The sequence below is a fragment of the Pipra filicauda genome, unplaced genomic scaffold (assembly GCF_003945595.2).
Source record: "Pipra filicauda isolate LSUMZ 115617 unplaced genomic scaffold, ASM394559v2 scaffold70_size2993248_pilon, whole genome shotgun sequence".
NCBI lineage: Eukaryota > Metazoa > Chordata > Aves > Passeriformes > Pipridae > Pipra > Pipra filicauda.
The window spans coordinates 1,176,341-1,196,629 of NW_024104876.1; the positions used below are offsets into that span (position 1 = coordinate 1,176,341).

The window sequence follows — 20,289 nt, forward strand, 5'->3', positions numbered from 1 at the left end:
TTGGCATTCAGGCTGCCAGTTGTGTCTTTGGCTGAGCTGTAAAGTCACTTTTGAAGTATAAGAAAACTCTTTCCCATCCCTTCCACCTTACCCCATCTTTCCCATGAAAAGGCCAAAGGGAAAAGGAGTCTGCATAAGGTAATTTTAGATGTATATCAAACTCCAGCACAGCTCCATCACATCATGTTACATGTAAAGGAGCATTTGTCAGTGCTCAGTGATCACCTGCCCACGGAACAGCCACAGGAACCTTCTCCAACCTTTTACTGCATTTTATCATTAGCACCAATAATAACCTCTGCAGGGAGTAATTAGTAACACCCAGAGGGGAAAGGAATTCTGCCAGAGGACATCATTAGGTCTGGGGAACTAAAGATGCTGTGTAGTAAGGTCATGAATAAATGGTTTGAGTCCAGGGTGGAGGACAAGCCCGGTGCAAGTACAGAGTTTCCCGCTGCTGCTGAAGCTGCTGAAGAGCAGAGTCATTGCCACTGAACACCATTAAGGAAATTAGTTTGTTCTGCCAGTTTGTGTTGCCGGATACCATATGTTTACCTTGAGGGAATGTTTGTGGAGAACCACTCTGGGTTAATTGTAAATGTCACAATTACATCAGTAAATATACAGAGGGGTGTCTGTGATCTGCATCGGTGCTCAGGCACCGTGTCCCGGCACGCCGGCGTCCCACGGAACGTGTGTACATAGGAATAGACGCTCTCAGGTGCTAAATCCATGCTGAGCAGCTTATCTGGGCTCGCAGGCATCAGGTACAAACAGCCCCAGCCTTTGGTGTCTCTGCTCTGTGTACTGTTACACACAGAAGGCACTGCACCGTGCCCTTCTTCCCCTTCAGCGCCGAGCACCAGGCCTGGCTGTGCCAGGGGCTGCACCTCTAATTCACCTGCCCAGACACACGGGGAGGGGCAGGGAGGGAATCACACACTGCTAAAAATCTCCCATGAGCTGGAGTCCCATTGCAGGCTACCAAAGGTTCCAGTATTTTGCCTTTCAGTGCTGTCAGTCTCCCCCCCCCCAGTAATCTGCAGGAGTGGAGGATTTTCAACACCTTGACAGATTAAACCTCAAGAGCAAACCTGTCACACAGGTCTTTGTCATGCAAACTTGAGGCCAAGTTCAATAACATCCTGTTACTCTTCTGCATTGCGGAAGCCTTGAAAAATTGATTTTCTGTTTTGCCACTGAGTTCAGTGGAACCAGGCTTTAGCCCTCCAAGGGAATTGTATTCCTGTAGATTGTAGCTGCTTCTGAAATCCTTAATTTCACATCCTTAAATAGTCAGACTTTGAGATAGATAGACCAGGTATGGGTGCAGACTTTGCTGGGTGTTGTTGACCGTTGCTGGGTTATTAACTCCCCTATTGGTCTGCAGTGCTTTTTTTCCCCCCCTTTGAAAATGCATTTCAGAGATTGAAAGGCCTGATCCAAAATGTACAGGAATAAATACAAGTCTGTGTATTGATCACCAGGAAAGGATTTTAAAGGGAGTTGGTCGTTGTTTACAGCAGGAATGTACTTTAAACAGAAACAAGAAATGTAATCTGTTAGGGCAACATTAATCCAGGGAAAACACTTTCTGGAGCGGCCAGAGCTTGTTAACACAGCAAACACCTAAGGCAGCACTGTGTCTTTAAGCTCTACTAATATTGAACAATAATAATTTTGGTGGAAGAAAATCTTCCCCTCTCTCCCTGAACAGAAACAAGACATATTATTGACTGCCATTGGGAAAGATGAATGCGCTGGCTCTCGGAGTCTATTAATATTTGATGCTGATGGATGTGAGCTGGCAGCTGAGTTATTAATGGGGTTTGGTTCCTTGGACCTCACCCACAATCCATAGGGGAGAATTAACCATAACACAGGGACTGGCTGCCCAAACCTCTCGGGGTTCTGGGAAGGGCTGTAACAGCAACAGGGAGTGTTTCTGAAGTACTTACAGGCATGGAATGTCACAGGTGGGGCTGTTTACATCCCTGCCACCATTCATTCTGATTTAAAGGGGACTTTTTGGTCACCTTTAGGGTCACAGGATTGAGGTGTTCCCATCAGGTCTGGATTTCAAACAGAAGGAGGCTCACTGAGCAGCTGTGGATTTGTGGGACACCCCATCCTTGGTGGCCCCTCCCACACTGGAAGGTGTGTGATGCAGAGCAGGGGGCAGGAATGAGCTGCTCCACACCCAGCAGGGCATTTCCCAGAGCTGGCCCTGACCCCACGTCCAGTTGTTTTCCATCATTTATGTTAGATTTGACCCCTAAAATTAGAAATAATACATTGGATAGATGTCAGGGGGAAGTTTTGATTGGCTGGGCCTTCTAAGTGAAAATGATGAAGAAAATGAAGCGCTTTGGAAAGTTTGTGATGTCCATATGGGTCATTCTGACTTGGATAATAGAGATGTAAAATATCAAGTTATTTATAGCTCAGTTTCTTAACACAACTTTAACATTTTCAGGGGTATATGTTTGATTGAATTAGCTACTCCTTCCTAGCAGGGATACCACATCCAGGCATTTACTGTCCTCATTAACCTCCCGATCTTAATAGAAAAAAAGAGAATAATCAACATAAGGAGCACAGCTGTTGATTAATTTTACTAAATAGGATAGAAATATAAAGTGCCATATTGCAAGAGTGAAGATTCAATACAACACATTTGAAATCAGTTTATTAGAATATATAACTCATTAACAGCTGGATAGACTTGTACTGCAGCATTATCCACTTGGGCAGGTGGTGAGAGGGAGGGAGAATTTACATATCTTTAACAGTACCTGAATGCATTTAATTTCCGAGGTCATTCTCCCAAATCAAGTTCAAAATGTTAATAACAGGGTGTGCATTTATAATTAATAAAATCTTAGAGCCAGTGCTATAGTTCAAGTGCATTTTCCTCTTATGTAATTAAGAAGTTAAGTGTATTTGGCAGTTGTCACTCAGAGAGCTCTGAAGGTCTCGCTTGTCAAACCTGGGGATAGAAATCTCATTAAGCCAGGTATTTTTTTTCAGTTTAGGTTTGTTTGCAAAGTAAGTGTGTAGGTGGTGGGCAGCCAGAATGCCCAGCCTCTGTTAGCCCATAAAATAAAGCACATTAAAGTAAATGCCAGAACTCAAAGCCATGGTGAATAAAGATGAAACAGCCTGATGTTCAGCTTGTAAGAATCACAGAATCATCTTTAAAGTTGGAAAAGACCTCTAAGACCACCAAGTCCAACTGTCAGCCCAGCACCACCACCGTGTTTACCACTAAACCATGTCCACAAGTGCCACATCCATATTTTTTTTGAAGACTTCCAAGGATGGTGACTCCACCACTGCCCTGGGCAGCCTGTTCCACCCCTTTCTGAAGAAATTGTTCCTAACATCTAATCTAAACCTCCCCTGGTGCAACTTGAGGCCACTTCCTCACCTTATTGTCCTGTCACTCACCTCACTGCAACCTCCTTTCAGGGACTTATATCCCTTTGCTTTGGGATGCCCAAAGTGTGTTTGACTACGGAAAACCGCAGAATCCACCCCCGTTGGGCCCTGGGCCAGGAAGAACTGACCCCCAACAGGAGCTGCTCTGCAGTCACAGAACATCAGCTGAGGAATGGAAATCCAGCAGGTGGATTTCCACCTGCTGCCTCCACCCCTGGCCCAGGTGGTGTTTTAGAGGCATCTGGATGTGGCACTTGGGGACACGGTTTAGGGGTGATTGATGGTTGGACTCGGTGATCTTGACGGTCTCTTCCAGTCTTGGTGAGTCTGTGAGTCTCTGGTTGGTTAATCTGCTTCCCAAGGGGATATTTTAGCTCCGCATCACTCTGCTCCACTTTCCTTTTCAAAGGAATTTTCTTCTCCTTCTGGATCACTAGTTCAAATCCAGATAAGGTCAGTTGTCATAGAAATTATTGGCAGTACCAGCAGCCCTGTGTCGGACGCGGAATGAGTTGGGAGTTTCATTCACACATAGTCTGGGTCCCTAAGTGGCACTAATTGGCTGTCTAATTGTCACACACAGGAGAAAGGCAGAGGATTGATTAGGCGTGGAGGCTGAGTGCCCCTCTGCCAGCCCGGCTTCCTGGAGCTCATTCCATGGGCATGCTGGCAGGGTAATGAGGGGCAGCGTGCTTTGGATTCGCTGGCTGTCGAGGCAGCATCTTTTCCTGCCAGGCCTTTTCAGGGGAGCTTGTTTTATTCCACCAAGGTCAAAGATAGCATCTTTTACAAACGCTGCCTTCGCTCAAAAGTCAGGGGCTTGCAGGATTTGCTTGTGAGCAGCACATATTTAACCATTTCCTTTGCTTCCCCCAAACCCAAAGTTTTTTGTAGAAAATAAGATGAGTCACAGTGGTGTGAGGCAGAACTGCTATAGAAAGCATAGTGGGGTTTATGGTGCTCAGAAATCTGTCCATATTCCCTTTTGCTGTCTCAGTGTCTGATGTGTGATGTACAGGCTCCTGGAGGTAACTGGCCATGACACAGGGAACCTGACGTGGTGTGCATTTATCTCCTGATAAATGGATCCTCCTGTCAAACAGCAAAGCCTCTCACCTGCAAAAACACATTTTGACCAATGTCTTTTCCCCTGAGCTATGGTATAGGTCACACCGTGCAATGTAGGTGCTTTTTAACCTGGAGTAGGTTCTCTTTCTCTGACATAGAACTAAGTCATTAAAGAGTGACTCACGGAAGTAGTAAATTTAAGAGCTAGTTTGTGATGTGAAAGGCAGGACTACACAAAGAATCAAAAATACCTTGTATATGCTAATGTGTGTAGGCCCAACCATGGCACTTAGTAAGTTTATTAAGGCTTAAACCTCAGTTAGTGAGGTTAAACCAAATTCCTTTAAACCTTATCGTGCTCATATTTTAATTCCCTTGTTGTATCAGACGAACAGTATTGGTAAGAATTATGTCTCTCAACCCCACAAGCTGATCAGTGCATACAGTGTTACCAGAATGCACTGCTGAAATATGCTATTTCTGTAAAATGTATTTCCTCTCCTTTCCCTCCCTTTCCCCACACCTGGAGCAGAAACAGGACAGGGCCCATGTGTTCTGCTGTGTGCCTCTTCTCTCTGACATACATATCCCTCCTGTTCACCCTTCTTCCTAAAGTCCCAATCTCATGCAAATTAATTGAAAACAAGTGCAGGTACCAGCTATGCATCAAAAAGCTCTGATGCACCTGCCATGTCGTTTTCCTCTCTGCCAATCTGTGCAAGATGAGCATGCACGAGATCCTTTAGCTTTTTAACAACCCTGTTCTTGGAAGATATTTCCCCAGAAATGCAGAGCAATCTTTGCACGGTTTCAGACTGCATATTTTGTGATTAGTGTTTCGTAAGTGATGTTTTGCTTAATGATCTAACATCTGTTCTAGGAGGTTTGTTTTTGTAACTTCCCCACCTCCCGCTGAACGAATGCCAGAAACTTGTCCCTTTCCTCCAAGTCAATCAAAGCACTAATTGCATCATAATCAGGGGAAGCAGCAGTGACTGCTCAAGTGCTGAAGACTCAGCAATCAACTCACAACTCTCTGCTCTCTGTGTGGAGAGAGAAAGGCTCCCTGTGCCGAGATGGGAATTTCCTGCAATCCCGATTTCTTGAGCTGACTCTGGGGGTTTTTGGGTTTGCAGGGAGAGGACTGCACCATCACCTGCATGGCAGGAACCTACGGAACCAATTGCTCCTCAGTTTGTAACTGCAAGAACGACGGTGCCTGTTCCCCTGTGGACGGGCTGTGCTACTGCAAAGAAGGTAAACAAAATTAGGATTTAGCCATTGTTGGCAATTTGGCATCAGTGCTTCTCCTTTTTGAAGTGGCACAGCTGTGCAGTCAGTAACCCCACTATTTTCTTGTCTGCCCAAGTATCCAAGCTCAACAGGGGCTTGACTGGATGTTTTGTTTCTGCCTTGAGCAGGGGCCAGACTTCCCTCCTCTGCTGCAGGAACAGGTCACAGAACTAAGTGTGTTGGCAGAGCCACAGCTCCTCTCCAGAGGAAATGCAAAGCAATGCCCAGATCATTGGGATGGTTTTCTTTATCCCTTTGCTGCCCTGTTTCTCCAGGATTGCAAAGCCCCTGTTCTCCCTCCCTGCCTGGAGTGGCACACTGGGCACAGGGGCAGAGGCAGCTTCCTGCCTGTCTTTCCTCCGTCCCATTGCTCCGTTCTGTGCCTGGCCATGTTTATCCTCACCAGACCTGGCCTGACCTGCAGACTGTCTGCCAATCTCAACCTTGGGCTGGCCCCAGTCCTGCTGATCTGGGCTCCTGGCTGACCCCAGCTGCCAGCCCCACGCTGGGACTGTGGGGTGGGCCCTGGCTCTCTGCCCTTGCTGCCGCCCTCAGCTGCCAATCCTCCCTGTGCCCTGACACTGGGACACCCCAGCCATGTGCAGGTGTCCTCTGTCACCTGAGCCTGCAAGGGGTCTTTTATCTGGGGAAACAAGAAGTCTTACCTGCTCCAGAGTCTCTCTGCAAGACTGATATCTTTTCTTCCCCCATATGTCCATAATTCCCTCATGTGCTTGGTGGTGAGCATAACCCATGTATCCATCCAGCAATCCCCTGAGAAATCTTGCACTGCTCCACAGCAGTGTCTCTTATGTTCCCCCAGAATCCCAACATGAGCTATGCCTGTCTGACACACATAAGCCCTAAACCAGAAGTGAGGCAAATAACGATAAAATCTGGCATTTCAAACATGAATTAATGGATCACTGTAGAACCCCATTTAATGAGGGATTATAAACCATGAGTTACTGCTCAACTCCATTACATACAGCTGCAGTGTAATGAAAGTCATTGTGTGGCTGGTAGTTAAGATTTGAGCCTTAATGGCTAGAAATGATGGCCTTGGTCTTTTTTTAGGTGTAATAGCTGCTTTATATTAAATAGCATTGTCAAAAAAAAAGATAAAATAGGAGGCAAGAAACAGGCAGCATCACATGGCAAGTTTCTTGCATCCCCAGGGGTCGGCAGGTCTGCAGCCTGACAGGCAGCACAGCCTCTCTTGTGCTGCCCCAGCAGTTCCCAGAGAGGCACCAGAGACCTTAATCTGGTAAGAGCCAACACAGTGACACCTTCATCCATCCCCCTCTGCATGTACAGGTGCTGAGAGATGAAGCTGGGAAGTCATAATAAAAGGGTCAATCTTTGACCCCAAAACAGTCTTAATATACACTAACAAACCAGTCCTAGAATCACAGAGCCACTGTTGCCTTTCTTGCTGTCTCTACCTCACTTTTTTCATGAAAACATCCCAAATACTCTTTGTCTCTCCTGTTTCTTTAGGCTGGCAAGGAGTGGATTGCTCTATTCCATGTTCAAGTGGAAGTTGGGGTCTGAACTGTAACCAGACGTGTTCCTGCACCAACGGAGCTGCCTGCAGGCCAGCAGACGGCTTCTGCCTCTGCTCCCCGGGATGGCAGGGGGAGTTCTGTGAGCAGCCCTGCCCTGTGAGTACCACTGGGGCAGTTCTGTGCCCAGCCCTGCCCTAGGAGTACCACAGGGGTGCTCTTGCACCCCCTTTAAACCACAGCCCTGCTGAACACAGAGTAGGGCAGCATCTCATTTTGCCTGGCAATGTCTGAAGGAAATCATGTGTAAATAACAAATTGGGGTTCTAGCAGCTGAGTGGATGTATTATACTTTGCATTATATTTTATCAGAGCTGTTGCTGTGTTATCTGCATTTTCTTGAGCATCATTTTTTAAAGTGATTCTTCATTTGGTTCTGTATAGAAACATTAGGCACTGAGTTTTTATCTTCTCTGTATGTTAATTTAAAAGATGCGACTCAGCATTAAGAGGGACATGATAGATGCTTTTGCACATTTCAGAACAAAAAACTGATTACTGAGAGGCTTTTTTTTATTTATATTTTTGAAGGATGGAACATATGGTCTTAATTGCAGCGAGCGTTGTGACTGTAACCACGCCGATGGGTGTGACCCTGTCACTGGGTACTGCTGCTGCCTCGCAGGCTGGACAGGTAAAATTAAGAATTACCTTGGTAAACCTTGGAGGTTTCTTGATTTGTTGATTTTGGGGGGGTTGTTGAGTTGTTTTGCTTTGCTGTTGCATCGTTTATAGCACTGGACTTGTGACTGCAACCTTTTAAATAATAGATTGAGACAAGATCAGCTGAACTCGCCCATATTTGAATCACTGGTGATGGTGACGATAATTGGCATTCATTAAATTTGTATTCAGATGAGTTGAAGATGGCTCCAAACCTGGAGCCAGATGTTAGCCTTCTGGAAAAGCATCCTCAGGAGGAATGCAGATCAGCTGGAAATCCTGCAGAGTTTTTCTCCTTGAACAGCCCTTTCCATGGGGTGCAGCTGTGGGCCGGCAGATCCCGGGAACATCATACCTGGGATGCAGATGGGGCTTTTCTGAATGCTGAGAGTCGATACAGCTGCTCCATCCTACAAAACTCAGGTTTTTCCCCATTTTCCTATGCTTCTTGTCACACAGAAGGGCAGTTACAGGGAGCAGATCAGTGCTGCTGTGACAGAGCTCTCGTGGTGACACAGCGGCAGAGAGGAAAATTCCGTGAAGTCGGAGAGTCCAGGCTGGAGATCTCAGTGCAATTAGACCTGCACTTGACTCCACACTGATGGTCTCTTTGCCAGCCCTTGACAGCTGACACAACAGCAGTGGGGGGCACGTTATTGACCCAACCAGTATTTCACACTTTGCTGCCTAAAATGCTGGTTAATGTCCCTCCGCTCTCTGTCAAGGCCCTGGGGGGAGATAAAGTTCTGTTCTTGCCCATAACTGCAGAACCACCAGTGGCACTGACAGTCAAATTGCATTTATATTAACAGCGAGTCATTTGGAAAATTTAATTGTTTTTCAAACAAGCACCAAGCTGAAGGAATGTGTGGAGCAAGGCAGGCTGCTCAGGCAGCCAGGGTTTGGGATCCTGTCACCTTTCCCCTTCGTTTATGCCTCAAAGCAATGCATGCCTTCTGTTTCTGGTGGAGAGGACACACACTCAGCTCCCAGCAGCATGAAGCAAAAGCAGTGAAATTATGCCCAGAACATACAATGGAAATAATCTTTTAAGAAGTAAATAAAATTGTAAAAATAGGACGTTCTGCACATTGCTTACAACCAAGCTACTTTTTAAGGATACTGGGCCTGCACTGAAAAGGGCATTTTTCCTCCAAGAAAATCCATTTTATAATCTCACTAGTATCCCCTCCTCCATCCCCTTGCCTTCCTCGCTGGCTGGAGTGCATTCATCTCTCTTTGCCATCAATATATCCATCTATCAGGCTTTACAACTCTCCTGTGCATTATTGATGATCAGCAGAGAAACAGCTGGTGGGCTTTTCCTGTAGCCATTGTGAGTTTCTTCAAGGGAGAAAATGGTTTTTAGAAGTACAATAAATTGAAGAGAGATATTTATACACACTTATTCTTAAAGTTTATTACACATCCTTCTGGAGGTAGCATTCCAGAGGAAACTGCAGGAAATGAACTTTGCAGGCTGTGCAGACTGAAAGGGTGGCTTTTTCTCGAAGGCATTTGCAACAAATACTTTGTGCTTACTCCCATGCACAGCTGTAAATGAACTTCACCTGCAGATACTAATTACTCTAAGTAAAGGTAAAAGTAATTTCTGATGTCCTTCTTCTTTTAATTTCCATATTGGGCAAGATAAATGTGTATTACCTTGCAGGGGATTAGCTGCAGCCTAAGCACTTTATCCTTCAACGTGCCCCTGCAGTTCTGGAACTCCTTCTTCAGGATCACATTTCAGGGAGGAAAATATTATGTTCATATCAAAGACCAAGTTGGAGTTGAGACGTTGACAGGGCCGTGTAAGGTGGAAATGTTGATAGACAGAGCCAACATGTGTTTTGTCAATTCTCCTTCCAATGTTTTTTCCACTTGGCTTAGCACCAGACACAAGGATACATTCTGCTCATACTAGTTTGAAAGTATGTAATTTAAGAAACTCTTTAGCTAGATAATTATATTTTCATATTAAGGAGTGTGGCATCAGTGAAAGATTAATCTTATCTGCAGTTGTTGTGAACTGGGCCATGATGTGTATTGCAGTGCATTTTATAAATATGAGGTGATAAATAATTCAGGCTGAAATTTTTGCATTCTGGATTTGGTACTAATTAGGCATGGCCTGAAAAAGATCAGAAAAGTTCAGGATCATGGAACATCTGAAGGTTTTCCTGCCCACTCACACCAGACACAGAATTCACGTGGCTTTCTGATCCTAATAGCCACAAAACTTCATCTGAAACCAGCATATTCTGTGTGTTCATCCCAGACGTGGGACTCCCTCTTGATGTCGGTGTTTTATGTAAAGATCAAGGGGAAGATTGAACCCATTTTCTTTAAAGAGGTTTCAAGATGTTCCTCATATAAACCTTCAGGGACTGATGGATGGTAAGGGAATGGAGGAGGACTGGGAGAGGAAGGAAGGAGGCCTGTCAAGAGGAGCACACAATGTAAGTTAATAGCAGTCTGCCATCCTTTTATGATGTCATGACTGCCACCCATCAAGACTCTTATTGAGGACAGTGACCTTCTGTGGGTACCAGCTGGGGAAGGTAATTTTCAGGAGCTGAGTGTACCTGGCAGATGGGAAGATGATGAAGAGATTCCCACATATCAGCCAGGAGATCACAAAGCTGTGCAAAGGCAGCTGGATGCATAAATAAGCACACTGGCAACAGGCTGCTCCGAGACGTGCATATTCCCTTTCCATTGAGTTCCGTAGGGAATTGCATGTGTGCAGCCAAAGGCAGGAGTTAGATCAGATCTAGAGATGATTGAACCCTGGTGCTATTGCTGAAAATTACTCAGCCAAGCACACAGGCACATGGAATCACAAATGCCTTCAGAGGAAGCAGAACGAGCAGGACATTTGTGCTTAAAAGTCAAAAAACACATTGGATAAAGGCTCTCATGTGGTGCAAAGTGAAACTTGTTCAAATGTTGGCCAAAGTCAGATCTGTGACCTGATGCACAGGTGAGTTCCCTCCACATGAGGGAAATGTGGGATGCAGTAACACCAAGGGCTCAGCCTTGCACTGGATGGAGTTCTCCAGCTTGCACCAGCACTGCATCCACATAACCTCACCTGTACAAATAGTACCCTGGAAATGCAAAGGAGAGATGATCATATCTACTGCTGATTCAAAAAGGAAAAGTGTAGCCCTCAAAGGATCAAGTTTTGACTGATCAGACTGTTTTCTAAGGATTAATAAGGGTCTCTGGCTCCTGCTCTGCTGTGCATTTTACACACAGACACTGCTGTGCTTGCAGCTCTGTGTGTGTGTGTGTGCACAGGTACCTCAGAGCTCCCAACATACCAGTCATTTGTGGAAGAGGTGTTATGTTGTGTACATTTAGGTTAGAATGAAAATGCTTGAAGTTGGAGTGCTTGGCTGCTAATTGCATTTGGTTAATTAGGGATCCTGCACACACGGAATCCGTGGAGGGAATGGAAGCACAGAAACGCCCTGTGGTGGAGCAGCTCCTGGAAGCCCTTTGCAAACAAACAGGTTGCTGCCCATCAGGCAGCAGTCTCATCTTTCCCAGGTGCAGCCTCCTCTCCTGGGTGCTCAGTGACAATGTTAAGGTCATAAATATCAATTAGCCTCCTCTTACTTAATAAACAACCTGAAGCTGGACAGAAAAGGACCAGCTGCCCTGGTGGCCTTGTGGGGAGAGCAAGGAGGACATGGATGACAAAGTTCCTGTGGTGGGTGCAAAGCTGGTGGCCCTGGAGGTGACAGCTCCAGCCAAGCCATGTGGGGTTTGCAGGATGAGCTGCAAACCCCCTCGGGCTGGTCCTCCCTCCTCGGGGGGTAGGGGGGAGCTGCTGGTAGCGTGTTTTGTGCCAGAAACAGCTTTCTCAGGTACCAGCTGGTTAAAACCACGTAGCCTTCAGCTGGTTCACTCAGTACAAACCTCAGTAATTAACTTAGTCATGGCTGCTGGCCTGGCTTTTAATTTCTGGAGGTGTTTCCTTTGTGCTTGACCCGAGGCAGGTGAGGGCTCTCTGGGAGGCCAGACCCAGCCGGTGCCCGTCCTGCCTCCAAGACCCGGGTCCATCCTCTTCCCAGTCAGCCATCCCGCTCCCAGACAGCTTACAGAAGGAAAGCCACAGGCCTGGCTGCTCTTCACACCGAGCTCTGCTCCTCCCTCTGATGAGTCTTCAGGTTAATTGGGGCAAGTGTGTCTTTTGTAACCTTTCAGCTGTTACAGGGGGATTAAATAACAAGCGATCTGCAGGGGGACGTGTTCGTGCCTCTAAATGTTAAGGTCAGTTAAAATCCTGTTTATCTGAATTCCTTTAATCTGAAATGCTGTCTTATCTGCAGCTTGTTCTGCCTCTCCCTTTTTGTCTGGCGCTCTGGTTTTGCAGATGCTATCTCAGTTATCCACTGAGCTGGTTAATCAGAGGCTTCTCTCAATAGGCAAAGCCAAAGTTTATTCAGTTTATTTTAAATCCCAAAGATGTATGGGGAAAACGGAGTGCTGCTGTGAGATGGAAAACATAAAAGGGTGCATCCCATAGTTAATTATAAAAGAAGCCCTCATAGATTTTCCTTAATTAATCAGGATGGCAAACACAGGTATGGAAATGATCTGTGCTGAGGAACAAACATCTTGTTATTGCCTTGGTGCTTTTCACCTTCAGGCTTCATTCCTGTCTCATAAGAGCAGCCTCCCCCTTTGCTGTTACATCCAGGAAATCAAAATACATATTTCCCTGTCCTTTACAACCTCGATAACTTCCATACATTGCCAGCAACATAAACTCTAATTGTCCCTTATCGTGTCCAGGTCTGCAGCCCAGGGGCTGGGGGAGTCTGGAGTTGTAGGATTTCCACGTGTGGTGGTGTGAGGGAGTTAATGGGGTCACCAGTGTCACTGGTCACAGGTCAGGTGAGCTCTGAGGGAGGATGTGGCTGTGAGCATTTGCAGGCTGCCAGTGACATCTGCACTGTCACTCAAACACAGAAACATGTTTCTTCCCTCCTGTGGACACATTAATTCAGGAAAACTGATAAGCCTGTTACTCAAGGGAAGGCCTTTTTGAATTTTAAAGAAACAGTGGCCACTTTGACGGGGAGCTCTAAGGTATTTTTAACTTCACTTTCTCGGAGTTCTTTGCAAGAGGGTGAAAAACCTTTGAAATAATAAAAAAAACCAACCAACCTTTCCATAAAATGCATTTTGTTTGTATTAATAGGACTTTTCTTCCACTGCAGCACTATCCAATTTATAATTTTAGGGCCAGATCCTGTCCTCAGCTGAAACCCAAATAATTCTCTTGTCAGTAATAGATCAACCCCACGAGCATGTTGATATAATTGGGAGCTGACTTTTCCATGCATATTTAAAGTCAGAAAAGAATCTAGGGCTTGTTTCATGCACCTCCAGGTTTTTAGCTGAAGATCCACAGTATTTTAGAATTCACAGTGTCGTGGGTTGGCTTTTTTTTTTTTTCCATCAGACTGTTTCATACCATTGGTTTGTAACACAGAGCCTAAAATATCAGGACGGGGCAATAGTAAGTTCCTATTAAACGTGCATTTTCTAGATGTCTAATCCCATTATCTACACCATATTTTGCATTTATCACTTTTGGCAGTCTTATCCCAGATTTTTAAATTATTAATTTATTTCTGTGATTATTCTGTATCCTTACATTAGCTTTAAACAGACAGGAAAACTAGAAATTTCCAGAGTCAGTCTAAAATGGTGCATTTTAGCCTCTCTTCTGGCCTCTGCCTTTCTAATGTGGGAATCTTTTCCATGTGAAAAGGTGTGCTTACTCTCTGGATTCGACAAGTGCCCTTTAGTCTATGAATGTAAGATAAGCTTATTAGAAATTAGCTTTAATTTTTCATTGACTTAATTTCAAGTGAGTTGATAAGATTTTAATGTCAGGCTGTGCTTAAAAATTCTCTCTTTGACAGGAACCTTTAAGGATGGTTCCTGCTGATACAGGGCTAATTTTCAAAAATCTGAATTATGAAGTTATATCAAAGACTTCATTGATGTCCTGACATTAATTATGTCTGTGTCTTCCTTGGCAGGTATCTGGGGGGCTCCTGGTTCTCATCTGAGTGAGGTTTGGTTGTGTTTATCCTGTGCCAGATTTTGTATATATCTCACCTTTTGTGAAATCAGTTGGATTTTTGCCACTCATTCAGTGGGAGTTGGATCAGACCCTTAGACTATAATTAGCATCTGCAGTAAGGCTACTGCTAAACTTCAGCATGTATGCAAATCATTGCAGTATTAAGTCTTACAAACACAGAAGATATACAAGTTCACCTATCTTTGTATTTATTTTTAGGTTTATTTTCACTTATTAAAGGACAGCTTTTAAATTTATGAGGAAAGACATAGCTTGGATGGCATCCTGGATGATGCTAATTTAATGGGTTCTAAAAACATGAGACTCCATTCTAGAGGTACCCAACCCATTTTCCATTTTAACATGGAGCCCTTCTATATATAAGCTTGGCTGTGTGTACAATAGTCACCTATAAATAAATGTGGGCGAGAAACGGTGAAAAATTATTTGTGCACTTTTCAGCAGACGAAATCCTGGATGTTTGACGTGCTGTGTGTGGAAGGAGAAAAGGGAGGATCACTCAGTAAACAGCCTGCAAGCTAAAATGGGGTGTACATAAATATATATAGTGGAGACTATTGATAAGAGCATTTAGTGACAGGACAAGGGGGAATGGCTTCAGACTGACAGAGGAGGGTTAGATGGGATATTAGAAAAATAGAAAAATTCTTTATACCCTCCTCTTCCCTGTGAGGGAGATGAGGCTTTGTCACAGTTGCCCAGAGAAGCTGTGGCTGCCCCATCCCTGGAAGTGTCCAAGGCCAGGTTGGATGGGGCTTGGAGCAACCTGGGCTGGTGGAAGGTGTCCCTGCCCATGGCAGGGGGTGGGATGTGATGGGCTTTAATGTCCCTTCCCACCCAAACCAGTCTGGAATTCTATGATTCTATTTTTTATATCTATCTATCTATATATGTATATCTATATAGATAGATAGATATGTTTTTGGTGAAAGAGTTTGCAGTGAGAAGTGTTGTAAACATCTTCCTCCCTGTTCTACACCAAGGAGAAAAAGTTGAATTTCAGTCAATGTTATTAACACAAAAGGCTTTGGTTGTACCCCAGCTCTTGCTAAGCTGCTCTTCCCTCATGGCTCAGGGGCTGGAACATTTTTGGCTGGGAAAACAACGCAGTTTTTCCCACTTACAAGTTCTTCCCTCCTGTTTACCTGCTGATGGTCTGCTTGGATCTTTCCCAAGTTTCTCTTCCCAGTCCTAAAACTGTGTCCAGTGTTTGAGGAGTCGGAAGGAATCACTCTAAAGGGCTGCATGAGCTTAACTCCTTTTAGCACCATTTTCTTCAGGTCTGCCCCTTCTGCTCATGGAAACCCTTCTTCCTTCTGTAGTGCACCCTGGAGAATACCCTGGAGCAAAGGGAACCACATCATCCTTAATTTTAGCAAACATTTTGACTTACCTCATTTCTTGTGAGGCAGGTCTCTTGCCTCAAAAGCTTTTATTGCATAAATTCCCCGGGTTGGGTGATTCATATCTGGAGATTTCTCTAGATAATTAAAAATAGGGGTAGGATTAGAGCTCCACAGAGGTGCATTAGGCTCTGAGTATATTACTGGCAGAAAAACACTTACATTAATGGGTGCATAAATCGCCCATGCAAAGATGAGAGAAGGGACAAGTTAGAATTTTTCACTGGCTGCAGGGAAAGGCTTATTCTTCATTATTTAGGACCAGATCACAGAGCTTCCATTTAGATTGATGGGCTGTTACACTCAGGAGCTGCCCCTGCAAAGCCCAGGGGTGACTGATGCCTGGCGAGGGAAGGAGGGGCTCCATGGCACCAGTGTGGGGGAAAAAGTCAGTTAAAAAAGCATTTGAGAACACCACAGAAGTTCACAGATAATGTGAGTGTGGCTGCTGTTATCTCTGTTGAGTAGTTTCACTATATAAAAACAAAAATAGCTTATTTGCAGACTGGATGAGCAGCCATCAATTCTTAATGTTTCCATTTAATTTTATGAGAGATCCCTTTATGTTTTCTTCTATCTGCTGCCCTCCCCACACTGATTTTCTCATTCTTCAGCATTCTTAAATGCTGAGCTGTCAGGAATTGAGCTGTGGAGCTTCTGACTGGATCTCAGTCAAACACTTCAGGGTTTGCCTCAGGTAGGAATAAATATAAAGACGCAAAAAGTGATGGAAAAGCATCAAGAATTCTTTGTGAACTCTTGTTTGTGTGCTGTCATAACACCTCTGAGCAGCTGATCCACGGCTTGGACAGGTCTTTCTTTATGTTCTTATTGCATTTTCTACTGCCTTTGATAGACTCAAGCAGCAAAATAGGAAAGCACATGGATCTAATCTCAAATACAAAGCTGATTTAAATAGAATTGATAGGGACAACATAAGTGTAACAGCAATAAGTGCTGGGGAAAGAGAAGAGAATCAGGTTAAAGGATCAAAGACCAAAGATCCCAGCCAAGCGTGACTCACCAAACTCAGGCCTCCACAGCATTGCCTGCAAAATCCAGTGCCTATTTTTGCATGAAAAGCAGTTCTTCCCAAAGCTATTCAAATGCCAGAAATAAGAGATTATTATGACTTCATGTCATGTTGAAAGACAGGTGGAGGAGAGCACAATGTTTGTGTTGGATTCAAACGTCTGCTGAAATCGTTCCTGTCATTCCTAATTGATGTTGCATCTGTCTTTACATTGGGACTATTGAGGGGAAAGAAAAAAAAAAGCTGAAGATCTTATTCAGAGAAATAATTACAGTCATACACTGGTAGATGTAAAATTAAAGTACATGGGGGGAAGGGAGTTACATCCTATAATTCATCAAATTCCTCCGTCCCTGAAAAATAATTAGATGCTGGGCAGCACACAGGCACTGCTGCAGAGGCTACTGTCAGGGGGATAGCAGTGGTCAAAAATAGGCCACTGGTTCTCATTTATTCCGTCCGTTTTTGCTCTTCTATTGTGTTTGGAGTATTAGTTTCCAACTATCCAGAGACACAGCACAGAAACAATGGCAGGCTTTATTAAGAGCCAGAGACGTAATCCCCAGGCAGAAGTAAGCTGGAGAGGGGAAAAAGGGAGTTTTACTTATATCTGCCTTTCAGGAATTTCACCCTCCAAAGTCCTTCAGTGTGACGTAGTTACAGGCAGCACTAAATCTGCATTAGTTTGACAAACTTTCTTGAAGGCACTGAAGATTATTAATGGAAGCAGTCTATGAAGGAGATCTTCAATAGGTGCCTCACATCCCACTTGTATGGCCTGGAGGGTTTTTTTTTTCCTTTTTCTTGCTCCTTTTCCTGATGGTTGTATGGATGTTTAGCTTAATCCATCCCAGCCTGATCAGTAAATTTTAATACAAAGAACCGACTTCTTCTGGTAAAAATTGCAGCTGCTCCACGAAAACCAGTGACATTAAGGCACCGGACAGTCCCCTCTCTGGCCACTCTGCACCAGAGCTGGGCTGTAATACATGATTTATGTTATTGAGATAAAACATTTGTCACCGATGGGTTTCCATCAGCCAGTGCTGTTGCCAGACACTGAGTTGATCCAAGGGCTGGAGCCCCTCTGCTCTGGAGCCAGGCTGGGAGAGCTGGAGAAGAGAAGACTCTGGGAGACCTGAGAGCCCCTTCCAGGGCCTAAAGGGGCTCCAAAGAGAGTTGGAGAAGGACTTTGGACAAGGGATGGAGGGACAGGACACAGGGAATGGCTTCCCACTACCAGAGGGCAGGATTAGATGGGATATTGGGAAGGAATTCTTCCCTGGGAGGGTGAGGAGGCCCTGGCACAGGTTGCCCAGAGAAGCTGTGGCTGCCCCTGGATCCCTGGAAGTGTCCAAGGCCAGGTTGGATGGGGCTTGGAGCAACCTGGGCTAGTGGAAGGTGTCCCTGCCCATGGCAGGGGGTGGAACAAGATGAGCTTTAAGGTCCCATCCAACCCAAACCATCTTGGAATTCTTTTCCTCCCCTACCTCTCTCCCTGCTGCTGTCCTCTATCAAGATGCCAGTTACAGTTCCACATTGGGAGATTCCTGCACAACCCACTGGCTTCCCCTGTGGGAAATCTGGGATGGAATTACACCAGACACTCCCTGTGTCCCAGACAGCAGCTGCTTGGCCACTTGGTGGTAAACTGTCCTGGTAGTAAAGTGTCTCCTGCAAGGAGAAGGGCCTTGGAAGAGCTGTCCCATGTAGCTGTCCCTGAGAAAAGGGCAGTTGTGACTGCTCTGGTGGGTTCAGCTCAGCCCAGGTTGTGTTTTCCACAGCACTTCAGGCCCTTAGGGCTGGTTTTCCTTCCTGCTGTGTGTGCAGAGCAGGTTGGTGTGGGGAAGGGGGAGTGAAGGCACTGCTGGGACTGTCAGCTAAATGCCATGTACAGAGCAGGCCAGAGGACAGCAGTGGGAATCCCACTGGAGAGCAGCCAGTGTTTGCAGAAATCCAATACCCCAAATCCACACCGGGACAGGGAGGGTTTGTGGCTGCTGTGTCACAGACTGAGTTAAAGCCACAGTGGACTCTGCTCTTCCCTGGGCTCTGCCTTACTGCAAGAGTGCAAATCCTTTGCCCACATCCAGTGGATAACTACAATTTTATATGTTATGTGAATTTCAGTTACAGTTCACCCCCAGAACATTGTTTAAGGAGGTCTTGGAAGTGTAATTTTATACCAGTGTCTGCAATTGTGAACCACAGCCTCAGGCTGGAAGATAATTCCCTGGTATCCAGGCAATGGAGTTTATGTATAGAACTGCTTCCTGCAGCTTCAAGGACTTCTTCTTCTGATGGTTGTCTTTCTAATTTCTGTATCATTGCTTGTGAAACCAGGATTTTGTTCATAAATTAGGAACCTATGGTTGTAAGGTGAGATAATACAGAGGTGTGTCAACTTCAGCAGTTTTTGTAGTTCTGGAAATTGAAAACTAATTGCTTATCAGAAATGTTCATCAGCAAGGCCCAAAGTAAATATTGAAGTTTTACATTACAGAAGGTTCCTGCTCCACTGATTCTGACTGTAAAGTAGCTTGGAGGGATGGACTTCCCCTTCATGCACCCCCAGGGTAGGGAATTGTGAAATTAAGGTGCTGCTCCTAGCACAGTTCCATAAGACATGCATGTCCAGGTGCAGTTTTAACTTCTCATTTACATTTGCAATTCAGTTTGTGGGGGAGCCTCCAAAAAGAAAATCTTCCATGAGAATTACCTTGGAGCAATATAAAGTGATAAAAACTGATTGCAGCCCCATCTTGGTTGTCTTCTGGAGATGTATAAATAAATAAGTGCTGTAATGGGTGTCAGTGGCTTCTAGAAGGTTTCCTTTTCTCCCTTTACATTTCCTTACAACAATCAGCTCCACAATGACTCATTCCCTTCGTTAGGAGTGGGAAGACATCCCTCATTACTCATTACTAAAGGAAGGACTTTGCTGCTGCACGGAACAGCCCTGGCATTTTAATTCAAGTTCCTTCCATGAGAAAGGAGCCAGTGTCATTCTTCCCCAAACTTTGTCAAAAAGAGACAAGAAATAATGCTGTTTAATTGTCCCAGTTTATAAATAGCCCATTCACAGTGACAGAATTGTAATTTTAGGGCTGCAGTCAGGAGGAAAAATACAGATTTTTCTACATTTGTGCCTGAATTTCATTGCTGGGAGCTCACGCTGAGACACTCAAAGCTATAAATGATCATATATGTGTATTTATAAATACAAAATGCATTTATTTATTTACAATTTATTGTCTGACTTTTTAATTACAGAGCACTGTAGATATATTACATAAATGCACACACAAAGCATTTGTTGTTTAAGTAATCCAAGGATATATTTGATTTCAAACTGAGCAGGGAAGACTGTTTAAAATAATTGTTTTTCTTGATTTTACTAATACAAATGTTCCTTGTCTCTTTTTGCACTCCCCTTTTTCAGATTTATTTACTTAGATAGGAAGGAATTGAGCTTGTATTAAGTTTTTACTGTATTTTAATGTGGTTTTTATTAAGCTCTACAGCATGGACCCTGCCTCTTTATAAATAAAGCTATGATCATGTATTACTAGAAACCACATTTCAAACTGTACTTTTGCCAGACTTGGTTAAGATTTTCTAGGAAGGGACATTATAATTGTGTGATTAATCTTCAGAAAAGGGAAATTTTGGCTCTGCAGTATTTCTTAC

The 20,289-nt window shown here is 44.5% G+C and overlaps 1 protein-coding gene across 17 annotated transcripts in view; it reads left to right on the forward strand.

Moving 5' to 3' along the window:
- The window catches only part of MEGF11 (multiple EGF like domains 11), a 272,662-nt gene that overhangs the window by 210,119 nt on the left and 42,254 nt on the right, over window positions 1-20,289 (forward strand). For all 17 annotated transcript variants that reach the window (XR_005566394.1, XR_005566395.1, XR_005566396.1 and 14 more), the window contains 3 exons: window positions 5,646-5,766; window positions 7,303-7,466; window positions 7,899-8,001. Coding sequence is in view for 14 of the 17 variants with exons in the window: in XM_039389132.1 (XP_039245066.1) it covers window positions 5,646-5,766; window positions 7,303-7,466; window positions 7,899-8,001 (388 nt within the window). In the remaining 3 variants the exon portion in view is untranslated. The remainder of the gene's footprint in view (window positions 1-5,645; window positions 5,767-7,302; window positions 7,467-7,898; window positions 8,002-20,289) is intronic.